This window comes from Podarcis bocagei (genome assembly GCF_964188305.1).
Source record: "Podarcis bocagei genome assembly, chromosome: 8".
Classification (NCBI taxonomy): Eukaryota; Metazoa; Chordata; class Lepidosauria; order Squamata; family Lacertidae; genus Podarcis; species Podarcis bocagei.
The window spans coordinates 27,724,208-27,737,031 of NC_138133.1; the positions used below are offsets into that span (position 1 = coordinate 27,724,208).

At 40.3% G+C, this 12,824-nt stretch overlaps 1 protein-coding gene across 1 annotated transcript in view; it reads left to right on the forward strand.

Annotated features, from left to right (window-relative positions):
- BMP6 (bone morphogenetic protein 6) overlaps positions 1 to 12,824 on the forward strand; it is a 92,293-nt gene that overhangs the window by 65,433 nt on the left and 14,036 nt on the right. The window contains exon 2 of the mRNA XM_081206452.1: positions 4,520 to 4,712. Coding sequence (XP_081062578.1) covers positions 4,520 to 4,712 — 193 coding nt within the window. The remainder of the gene's footprint in view (positions 1 to 4,519; positions 4,713 to 12,824) is intronic.

Genomic DNA, 12,824 nt, shown 5'->3' on the forward strand with positions numbered 1-12,824 from the left:
CAATCTTTTTCACTAGCTTTCCCCCCAGGATTGTTGGTTAATTCCCAGTGTATTGTTTCCCTGACTTTTGCACCCTCCTGTTTAAAATTACAGCAGGTTTTCATGCAGAAATGGAAGCTACATATTTTAAGAGTAAGACTATCTGCAACTGAACTGCAGCATCCAATCTCTTTATCAGATGGACAGAGGCATTCCAAGTATGTTCTAAACCATCAGGGGATATTAATTTTAAAACCGTATGTGTAGAGCTAGAATTTAGAAACTGGGTTTTAAAAAAACCAAACCCTCTGTGCAGATGGTCAGAGCTTGCCCTGCAACGTTCAGGTTCATAACCATTTATCTCAGATTTGCTGATCTGGAATTACCATTACCTCCTGCTTTTCTACTCATCATCAGGAACGGGGAGTAGAATCTTCCAGTGATGTTACTGTGCATTGTAAACTACATGGCAGAATCATTGAATGTGTATCTGTTGTCATCAACTGAATTGATAATTCATTTTCACCTGCAACATTAAATGAATTCTAAACACCATTTCCAGAAGGAAAGTGGCAGGTAGAGAAATAACATTTATATATTGCACTGTTTTTGTTGTTGTTTCCAAAGATACATTGGTGTGTACTAACTAATTAGGGTTGCCATTTCCCTCTCCCCCGCCTTGCAAGACAACTGGCTGGCGGAAATTTGACAGGTGTAGCTTTGACCAGCGTTGGATTTCCATACTGTTAAAAGCTGTGGTTGTATTCAGCTTATTGTACGTTTGTAAGAGACATAGGAGCCCTGTCGCAGAAGGCAACAATAAAATGGATTCTAGCACTTCTAGGTCAGGCCAACATGGGTATTCTAGTCTTGATTGTCATTAATTCAAGTAGTGGCATAAGCCTGTCTTAAGACGCGGGGCAAGAACTTGTCCCCAGTAGACCCTGATAGGTACAGGGAGCATGTGAATCTGTGGTCCACTCACAAGCTCTTAGCTGGTTATATCTGTAATGGACGTCTGCTTAGCTAGAAACACCTATTAGTGTATATCAGCTATTACAACAGGTAGATGCTAAAGTTATTAGCCACTGATCAAAGTGCTGCTAGATAAGGAGTAGCCAATATGGCGCCCTCCAGATGTTGAACTACAGTTCCCAGTCAGGGGTGATGGGAGTTGTAGCCCAACAACACCTGGAAGGTGTTCACTATGGAAAGGTGGCATACCAAAGAAAAGAGAGATGTATATATAGCAGCAGCAGTTGGAGGCAAGTGTCAGGTATTCTTTGAAATCATGGAAATTTGAGAAATAACTTGTCATATTTATTAATAGAAGCAGCCACTGAACACCGTCATGTTCTTCTGCATTAGGAAAACGTTGGCCAAGCATGTCAGAGAAAAGCGTAGCCCCACACTGCTTGATTGCCTCATCCCTCCCTACATGTCATTGGTTTGTAAAATTAGGAGGTGTGCACAGATACATTTGGTTATAGCTTAGTACTGGTTTCCATAAGCTAGCACTCAGACCAGCCTGAACCAAGTCACATTGCAGGTTGGTGGGGAAAGACTGGAAGGTACAATGAGAAAGGACCCTCTCCTTAACATGGCTGCTTTTCATTTTTGCACACACGGTCTGTTCTTTCAATAATAAGGTCACTTATTGCAGTGTAACATGAGAACAGTGCAAGCTGGTTATGTCCTGGAAACGAACAGAAAGGGGTTTTGCCTGTCCAAGTCTGCCAAGGTTTCTAAGAAGCCGGATCTTTTAATAAGAAGAAAATTTGCAAAACAAAGTATTTAGACAGAAAGAAGTGCATAGGGAACTGCACCACTGTACACATTTTTATTGGTATGGGGTTGCAGCCAGTGTCAGCTTTCTGAAACGTGTTTTGTTGTAGAGAATAGTTTGAAAATGGAAGAGAACATGAAATTTATAAGTGCATTATGGTGGGTGACATAAAGCAAAACCCAGAATAATATTGAGTTTACCTCCTTGGTTTAAGCTATCTTGTGCTGTGTTGTAGCCAAGCTCAGTAAGACGCATTGCCTTAGATTTTGGCTTTCCTTGGTAAATAATTGCCTGATATGATAAGCAATGAAGTATGATTGGCAGGATTAGTCTTAAGTATTTGAGTGACTGCAGAGTACTTCCAACTAGGGATGGACAAATCCATCCCAGCCTGTTCTCTCCAATTTCTGAATATGGACACCTTAAAGTACAGTACATCCCACCTTGTTCATGTATGGCTTTTCTAGGATAATTCTGGGGAAATCCTGAAGAGCCTGTGCATAAGAAGTGTCACAAAAACAACGGCAAAAATGAGGAGTACTTATGAGATTATGAGATGTACTTGGAGCTTGGTCTATTTCTTTTTCTTCCTGTAATATTGTGAAGCTGCTTGGAGGTGCTGGAAGAGGCTGCACATGGTTTGCTGTGAAAATTTAGGTCTAAAGAGCCATTGAATATACAGAAATATAGCTTATTTGGTCCTGAGAGCTGGTTTGATGGGACAGGTGGTGGGTGGGTACACTGTAGAAACCAACCTGGATCAAAAATAGGAATTTGGATATAATATAGAGCCTGGCTGATTGGGAGAAATTATGGAACAATACAATTAATTTTTCAGCATGCTATACAATTAGAGAAAATATACTAAAGATGGTTTTCAGGTGGTACCCAACACCAAGCAAATTGGGAAAGATAAACAAAAGAAGATTCAACCGATGCTGGAAATGTATTAATGCAGAAGGCATGTTAATCCACATGTGGTGGTAGTGCAAAAGGGCAAAAGAATTTTGGAGGATGATCCATGAAGAACTTAAGAAGATGCTCCAATGATAATCTCCCCCCAAACCATAAGCATTCCTGCTAGCCATAATAGGACAGAAAATCCCAAACGAAACCTATTCTTCTATGCAACAGCAGTGGCAAGAATAACATATGTGAAAATGTGGAAAGAAAGGGCAATCCTGGCAAAAGATCAGTGGCAGTTCAAACTAATAGAATTTACAGAATTAGCCAATATGATGGCCATAATAATAAGTGAGTGGGTATTACTAGAAAGATATTTTAAAAAGAGTGGAGTAGCGTTAAATAAATAAGCAGGGATAGATTTATGAATACCAGTTAAAGGGTAAAAGGATATGTACGGGGGGCGGGAGGGAGGGAATACAGTACAAACCAAGGAGATGGCAGCAAAATTAGATGAAAATCTAGGATGTCAAGGAAAGATAGGCTGAGAAGTCTTCACAAGATAGATGTTTTATGGTTGTAATAGATAATTACTATTCTATTAGATGTTGTATTAAATGTTTAAAAGAGGTGATAAAGAAAAACTAGAATAGCACAGAAAAAAATGAATGGTTGTAATGGGAAAATGCAGCAACAACAACAATATCAATAATAATAAAACAAAACAAAATTAGCTATCATTCCTCTACCCTCCAGCATATAGTTCTTGCAACTGCTAGCAGAAAAGCAGTGTTCAAACTGTTCGATTTTAAGAGTAGAGAGTGTAGTTTTGGTACAGCTTTAAGAGTTGCAGGGAGGGAGTAGCACCAACAATACGTAAAACTTTGAGAGCAAGAGCTACTCATGCTATACTTTTCAAGCACACCTATTAATTTTGCCACATAAGTAATGCATCCCCATTATCAAAGACCTATTGATACTTAACTCAATGGCAAAGCTTTCACTGGGTTATACTGGGTTATGCTGGATTTGGGTTATAAGCTTGTTTGATATGCCGGTGCAATAGCAAATTCTATACAAATGTCTGAGTATATGGCCCTGGTCTTGTATTCTGATGTGCCTAATGTAGTTCCATCTCTGAAAAATAAGAGGAATTTCAGATGGCATGGCATTCCCACGTTATTTGGGAAAAGTCAAGAAATAAATGTAACAAATACTTTTTCTTATCTCTGTTGACATGAAACGACTAAATGTGGCCATGTCAAGTATGAATGGCTGCAGGGCCGTCTTAAGCGTATCCAGCGCCGTGGTGCAAAGCTCCCTTCAGCACCACCCCACCCCCCGTTTCCCAGAGTTTCTTATGAAGGACAGCACTGCTGGCGGGGCTGGAGGAAGCGGGCAGCGGCTGGAGGGCTGCTCCTCCGGCGGAGAAGAGGCAGAGGCTGGCCGCAGCGCCTCCCAGCTCAGCTGGCTGCTTCATGCCGCGGTGGCCATGGCAGACGGAGGCTCTGGGTGTGGCGCTGCTTTGGCATGGCATGGCGGAGGCGGACGAGGGTGTCAAGCTGATGCCGGGAGGTGCCGCATCCAGCCTCTGCCTCTTCCCTGGCGCCCTCCAGAACTTGGCGCCCTGGCACCAGCCTCTATGGGTAAGACGCCCCTGAATGGGTGAATGAAAGATCTCACTTGCTTCAATTCCATCCAGGCTTTCTTGTGAAATTTCAGTTGCTTTTTAATTTGAAATACTTGAAGCCTGAACATTTTCTGGGGCACTTTTTGAAACAAAATAGAGTGAGAAGTGGGGAATGTGGAGAAATCACAGTTAAATTGAATTGTCTTGTTTGTTTTAAACAGTTGAATACGACAAGGAGTTCACACCTTACCAGCGACACCACAAGGAATTCAAGTTTAATTTGTCTCGGATTCCAGAAGGAGAGGCTGTTACCGCTGCCGAGTTCCGAATCTACAAGGATTGTGTTTTCGGAGGCTTTAAAAACCAAACCTTTCTGATTAGCATCTATCAAGTATTGAAAGAACATCAGAACAGGTTTGTGCCTTTCAGTGCTAAAACTGTAAAACCTGGAGGGAGGGAGACTGTGACTTAATTTCCACCCCTTTTGTTGCCAGGAATCATTTACTGGATACACTTAAGTAGGCTGGGAAAATAAGCCCCATTTAACTTATTTGGACTGGCTTCAGAGTAGACGTATATAGGATTGTACTGTTTAATATGGTTCTCTTTTTTTGTAACATCTTTATTGAAAGTTCAAAAAGCACATAACTATATGTGCACCAAACATGGCGAGACGCAAACAAAAAAGAGAAAGAGTGAAACAAAACCCATGTAGAAGGAAAAACAAAGAGGGGAGGGGGGAAACCCAAAATTGTATATTTTACAAGGTTGTTGTTGTTCTTCACCAGATCTTAACCTATTACAGTATTTGTAACAATGGATTCCAAATACCATTTAATTTGTCCATGGCAAGCCTGCATTTATATGCAAGTTGTTCATATGTTGCGAGTTGGTATAAGTCTTTAATCCAGTCGTAGAAGGGAGACGCATTTTTATTTTTCCAATTCATCAGTATCAGTCTTTTTGCTGTGGTAAGGGCACAGAGAGTCCAGTCATATTGTCCTTTTCTAAGGTTCCATGTGCTGGGTATATAATTCAAGAGGATATTTTGCTCTATAAATGTAAGGTGGTTCCATACAGTTCTGTTGATGGTTTCAGTTACCTTCTGCCATAAATCTTTCAATATAGAACAGAGAAGCATTATTCCTATTGCATCTCCGTACCTTAGATAGCCCCTTTTTTAAACAAACGTAATGGGGTCCAGTATATTCTAAATATTATTTTTTGTTGCATGAGAGATTGTACTGTTTAATATGTTCCATCCCAATAGGTTGGACCTGGCTAAATAAAGGTAATTAAAAGGACCACCCTAAAATTCCAAACTCCTCCTGGCTAAAAATCCAAAGCCCATCATTCACTCAGAGTCAGCCCAGATAAGGAGGTTTTAGGGGGCTTCTGAAATAGGTTCCAGCTGGGATTTCAGTGAGTCTCTGGAGGGAAGCTGTTCCATAGCTGATATCTATGATTTGTATTTCAATAGCAATGATTGGATATGAACAACATTAACACAACTGCATGAAGAAAGCTGCTCAGGGAGCTGCACTGTGGTGCCTAAAATAAAGACTGAGCATGCCAGGTATTTGGAAAGCAAAGTTTTATGTACTTCTAACTAAATTAGAACTGCCATTATAAGAATCTATGTAGCATTCTTGGACAATTGCATTGCTTTAGATTATACCATGAATATGCTTATGTATGGTGGTACTGATAAAGTGAACAAATGAGATTTTGTAAGTTAAAGGCCTGAACAGGGCTGAATATGAAGGAGGACTTGCAAATGAGGAGTTTGAAGATGTGTCAAGCTGTGTGTGTCGAGTTGTGAGGAAGCTAGTCTGCTTGCATATGGAGGAAGGAGTGCCGAGTTCATGTATATTGTGGTGTGTGTGTTTGTGTAATATCTAATTATAGGTATAGAAAGGGTATGATGGAGGGGGGAAATACCCTTGTGTTTTTATGGGTTCCCTATATACAAAAAAAGCCTCCAATTCATGAAAAACTTTCAGTTGCGCTTTGTAACAGAATTGCATTCTAACCGGTGTGCGTCTGATCTCTTCTGATTACTGGATAATTTAACACTTTCTTCCATGGACCCTTCCATTTTGGCTAGCTAAGAAGGCATGAAAGCCCATCTGCAAGTTGTGCCAAACAGAGTCGTCTGTGTGTAGATATTCCAAGCATCATTGCAACACTATTTAATATACACGCAATTCCCAGTTTAGGAGCATCTGAATGGCACACAGCCGCACACACATGCACAGCACTGAACCTGTGGGAAATAGCCCCAGAATGTCACGAAAAGGGGCTTGTCTGGGCTTACGTGTGCTCTGTGGACGCTCGTGGAGGTTGGAACCCCCGTGCAAAACAAAGATTGCCCTGTATATATGTATATGGTATTAAACACCTGCTGGGCCAACTCTGAGATTATTTCATGAAAATTCCACAAACTGCAAGCTCTGTGAAACTGTCAGGCTTTAAAATTGGCATTGTGACCAAATGCATAAACTCAGGTTTGATCTCAAATGTGTGCTCTGCATTGGTCTCATCATGGGTGCATTTTAGATCTCTTACAAACACTCCAGCAATCACCAGGGAAGAAGCCTTGGCTCTTCTGAAGCCAGTGGGAGACTTGCCATTCACTTCAGTGATGCCAGAATCACACCTTAGGGACTTGTTCTTGGGCCATGCAGTAGTAGCAACCATATCCAGGAAAGCCCAAAGTATGAATCCATACACGATCTCATAAGCATGGTTTTTAAAAAAAAAATAATTCACTGTAGCTTCTTTGAATAATTTGGACCCAAATTTGCTTGGAACAATTCTGTCCCCTTATTATCTCTTTATCATTCTCCCTGCCCCATCTGCTAATTTCAAATGAGAACTTCTGCACAAGTTGCAGCTAACATGTTTTTCTTAATTTTTTGCTTCTTTTGTGTTGATGATTCATTTGGAATATATTGCTTTCCTATTGGGAACAGTCTTTTAAGGCTCAAGAGTGGAGAGAAGGACAAAATTACTTAAAAGAAAAGAAAAAAGGAACATAAGCCAGCAACAGTTTCTAAGACACCGAGTTCCAGAAAATGTTCCATATAAGCCAAAAGTGAACAGCTGCCTTTTACTTAAACTGCAGACTTCTTATTATTTTCTTTGAGACTAATGATGTGAGCAAATATGTCATGTTCCTTAACATTTGATGAGATGGTTTTCAATAACTATGAATCTATAGAGTTCGTGAAGCTGAAGCAAAGGGAGATTGCTCTGTTGTCTGCTTGGAAGTAAGATGAGCACTTTTGAGTTGGGTTTGTTTGTTTAGTTTGAGGGCAAAGTCAATACAGCATTGACATGGTATATCAGGCCTCACAATAGTTTTAAAAATTAGAGGCTGTGAGCGTGAATTGAACCTAAAACCATACGATAGTTTTTGGAGACTTCGGTAGTAGAATCCTGGATTTTACTAATTCAGACTACAGATCTTCCCACATAAACAATGACCTGCATGTAGCAAAGTAGTACATCAGAGAACATGTGTAGCACGGCCACTTCCCTAACGTGTCCAGTTTGTTACACACAAAGGAAAAATTAAGTTGGGGAACATTAAAAAAAAGAACTCTTTTGCCAAACCCTTCTCTGCCATGTTGTAGAGATGGCCAAGAGTCAGGAACCCTTGAACTGTATTTACTTATTTATCACATTGGTACTTGATACTTAATTTATTTTATGAGGTATCATAAAAAAAGATTAAATTTTGCATATAGATTGGGGCTTGTCAGGCAAAACCTTCACTTGTAATGATTTTGCAGAGATAGAATTGCCTAATGGAGAAGTGGCAGATAGATAAGATCATCTAATCCAGCGTTTCTCAAACTTTGGTCTCCAGCTGTTTTTGGACTACAACTCCCATCATCCCTAGCTAGCAGGACCTAGTGGTCAGGGATGATAGGAATTGTAGTCCAAAAACAGATGGAGTTGGGCAAAATGTTGATCTAACCCATTACCTTAACGAACTGCTGCGTTGTTTGAATTACTTGAATATAACTTTTGAATGTATTGTCATTTAAATGCATGCCCAAAGTACTTCTTAAATTAGCAAGGTGTCTTAGGGGAACATTATTTTATTGCTACCATTTAAGGTAACACAAAAGTAGAAATGGTGCTTGTGGAATTGTTACAGTATTATAAAAGTCATTCAGCCTAATGTAATTTAGGCACATCTTTTCTTTTTTTAAAAAAGGAGGGTTTTAAAAGTCTTAATGAATAGTCAGAATGAAGCTTCCTTTTCTATCTTTTAGGGCTCTTACAAATAATAATAATACAGGGGGAAAGTTGTGGTAGTGGTTTTAAATCACATCATTATTGCAGACCACATTTTATCATTACGAAAACCGCTGGCATTGTTAACAAAACATAATGGAAAGATTAATGATATTCTTGTAAGGTAGGTCAGGTTTCTGGCCAACCTTAGCATCCCTTGGAGAAAATTACACAGCTTTTCTTCAATTGTTTGTGAAGGCAATAACCCTAGTAAAAGAAAATGATGGTAACATTTGACCTTATTTCAAGAGGAACCATCTAAGTTGAAACCACAACATTCTCTTACCTCTTTCCCCATGAGTTATTTCTTCCCAGATTTAATGACAGTTCTTAAATCAGGGCACAGGAATTTGTTGAAATAATATAGTTTTTTTAAAAAAAATCTTTCTTGCTTGAAGGCTGTTGAAAATGCACCAGTGTAAGTGCAGATAATGGCTTATCAAACACTTGCCAAGCTCATATTGGAAGTTTTTCCATGATAGAGCAAATTGTGAGTAGTTTGGAGGATGTGTAAGACTGTATCAAATTACAATGTTGTTATATTTATAACGTATAAGAGAAAATAGTTTAAAAATAATTAAACTGTAATATAATTACTTCTTGGTGGTAACATGCTCCCTGTGGAACGCCCTCCCATCAGATGTCAAGGAGATAAAGAACAACACAACTTTTAGAAGACATCTGAAGGCAGCCCTATATCGGGAAGTTTTTAATGTTTGATGTTGTATTCTGTTTTTATATTCTTCTGGAAGCTGCCCAGAGTGACCGGGGAAAGCCAGCCAGATGGGTGAGGTAACAACAACAACAACAACAACAACAACAACAACTTTTATTATTATTATGAAAACAATCTAGTAAAGAAGAGCACAGCACTATTAAAGGCTAACTTCCAGCTTCTTGTGCCTAAACCATGTCAGCACCACATCAAAAATCTGTTTGAATTTGGCAATAATTAAAGGTAAAGTTGCTAGGAAAGGAAACACACCTGTGACAGCCCAGTGAACTGAGTGGGAAGTTGTGCAAGAGTATACATTCAGAAGGATCTAAGGTCAATGCAGACTTAGAAGCACCAGTCGTAAAAGAGTCCAAAGGATGAGCTACCATGTTTTCTGAAGCATCTGCAAATAGTAACCCTGCCATTAGGTAGTGTAAATTGTTTCACATAGAAAATGCAGGAATCTGGAGATGTAGAAGGAAGTTTGACTAGGAGGAGGGAACATCTGGAGATGTAGAAGGTAGAATGACTAGGAGGAGGGAAAGCAAAAGATATTGCATCTCTGGCTCTTATCAGCTAGAGAGGCACTGATCCAAATTAGGCAGATGGAGTCTACACACTCCATCTGCCTAATGTGAAAGAGCAACAACGCAGCAGCCTCAAGACTGGCCTGTGGTTGGGCTGAAATCCTGAAAACAGTAATATAGATCACCTGTGTGAATGGCTCATCTAGGGAATCCAGTCACCAGCTGTTCAAGATCTCATTCACCCTGCAAATCCTTGCCTTAAGGGACAACAGATCCACCTGTAAGCTGCTGACCACCGTAGGAATGTGAGGCTACAGACAAAAGTATGGTCCCTCTCAAGCCACCGAGGGTTGAAACTTGGAACAGTTGCCAGGATCTGTAGCAAATTATAAGGGAAGTATGTTGGCCTTTGGTATCTCCTCTCCTTGGAAGTGACCATAGCCTGGCAGATCCCGGGTCTGCCTTGACAGACAGCCAAAATGGGGCTCCATCTCTCTCTCTTTCTCCAAAGTCATATCTGGTTCATTATCAAATGCAAAGGTTTGAAGTAGATGAGTGTCAAGAAGCTAGTATCCCTGTGACTAGAAGATAATAAAAAAGGTGTTGAGTTCGTGGTAATGATGGCAGGTGAATGTTAGATCTCTCTGGAAACCAGGTAATTCATTTGGAAGGAGGCCTTTAAAGTGAGAGGAAAGTAAATGGCATTTATTTTTAGAAAGCGGTTGTTTACATAACATAGAAAGAAACTTTGAAATTTTCTTTACCCCCTTGAGGTGTCAGGTCAGAAGTACAGGACTGAAGCTTTGTGGCTGATCAAATATATAAAGCCTTGGGCTTGATTATTTTTTTCAAAGGTAAATATCCTGTTAACTCACCCCTCCTCAACCCTCCCCCCCCTCAAATCCTCCTACACTGTCCAAACAAGTAGTCTATTAAAAACCACAAGTCTGTGGCATGAGATGATGATCAAAGGGAGATACTCCATCTCAATGGGTAGTGTTTGTCTTGCTCTTTTTGCACGGGAACTGTTTACACAAGCGGCCTGGTGCTTGTGTATAGGTTATTGCAGAAGTAACTATAGAAGAAAGGGGTGGTACTCCACTGTTGATATTCCTTTACTCTAGTGCACCACATATTAATTATAATTATATTTATTATATTTAATGCTGATTAACGGTATTAAGGGGATGCAGATGGCACTGTGGGTTAAACCACAGAGCCTAGGAGTTGCCGATCAGAAGGTCGGTGGTTCGAATCCCTGCGACAGGGTGAGCTCCCGTTGCTAAGTCCCTGCTCCTGCCAACCTAGCAGTTTGAAAGCACGTCGAAGTGCAAGAGTAGATAAATAGGTACCGCTCTGGTGGGAAGGTAAACGGTGTTTCCGTGCGATGCTCTGGTTCGCCAGAAGCGGCTTAGTCATGCTGGCCACATGACCCGGAAGCTGTACGCTGGCTCCCTCAGCCAGTAAAGCAAGATGAGCGCCGCAACTCCAGAGTCGGCCATGACTGGACCTAATGGTCAGGGGTCCCTTTACCCTTACCTTCAACAGTATTAAATCCCCCCCATCCCAACAGGAAATTGAGCCAAACCAGTGCCTGAGTTCCCAATCCAAAATAGGGTTGCAGTATGTCCAGGATTTCCCAGATATATCCAGAATACCGCAGTCGGCAGCAGTGTCCGCGCTGAAATCGGTAAAACGTCCAGGAAAATCCGGGCGCATGGCAGCCCATAGCTGCTGGAGTTAGCAGGTCAAAGATTTCGCCCAACGCAGGAAGGATATACTAATATATACGGCTTGCATTTAAATGCAGAGTAGTAGCCTGTGCCCACAAACACTCTCATAACTTAAGTTTAAAAAAATATCCTTCCTGTGGTGACCACTGTGCTCAGTCTAGACTGCTATGTCAACGTGTTGTTGAAGAATAGTAAACAAACGAAAAAAGAAGTTTGGCATGAAGAACCTTTTAGTGAGTTTGGGATAATTAATGGCTCAGTAAATGGCTGCTGATGTGTAATAGTCCTGTTAAGAACCTGAGTAATGCTGACCTTTGAAGACAGGCCAAAAACTGTGGTCCTTAGAACCATAATTAAAATAAGAGGACCCTGTCTGAAATTCAATGGCTTGAAGAAAGTGTTCTGTTTGTTCTCACTGCATTTTCAGGGATATTTCTGCCTGGTTGAAAAAATACATAACTGAAGGGCTGGATAGAGAGTGTAGGAAAGTAGGCAATGTTGAGAAAAAAACATGCATATATGAAATATAGCTTTTTATAGCTCTGATGTTTTGCTGTGGCAGTGCTCCATGGTGTGATGTGTGCTCAAGGAAGAGAGGAAAAATTATTTTAATCTGGCTGCCTCAGTAATATAGAAGCAAAACCAGGAGCTACTTCACCAATTACGTAAATTTCTATAATATAATCGGTGCTGAGATAAATGGTTAGAATGAATTAAAATCTTCCAGCTTCTTGCCCAAAGAAAGAAGTTTTAGTTTTATAGTAAAAAAAAATGTTTAGATTTCATGGGAAATGTCATTTTCAGTTGCAAAAGTGCTTGTCCTGCAAATGCCCTAAATAGGTGTCAGGATGTATCTGTTTAAGAATAGTAGCTCAGAGGCGATATTTATAAAATAGCAAATGGACATTCTTCCTTGAAAAGTTGAAGCTAATTTTTCCGTTCTCAAGAGCCTTGTGGGATAGAAATTCCAGAAATAAATGATTTCTGTGTCAGCAACAGAGTCCATATTGCTGAGGTAGTCCTGGTCACTGATTTCTTTTTTTTTCTAGCTCATGTGTTTGATGACCTTATTTATTCTTGAAGGGGTTTACTGAAGAGTAAAAACAGTGTGTGTATTGTGTGTACACACACAAATGCATACATACATAAACATACATGTGTAGGCAATACCCAAGAAGCTGTTCTCCCATATTCTCTTTAATTGAGTAGTATAGCAGCATTAAAATGGCCAGGCTAGGACTGA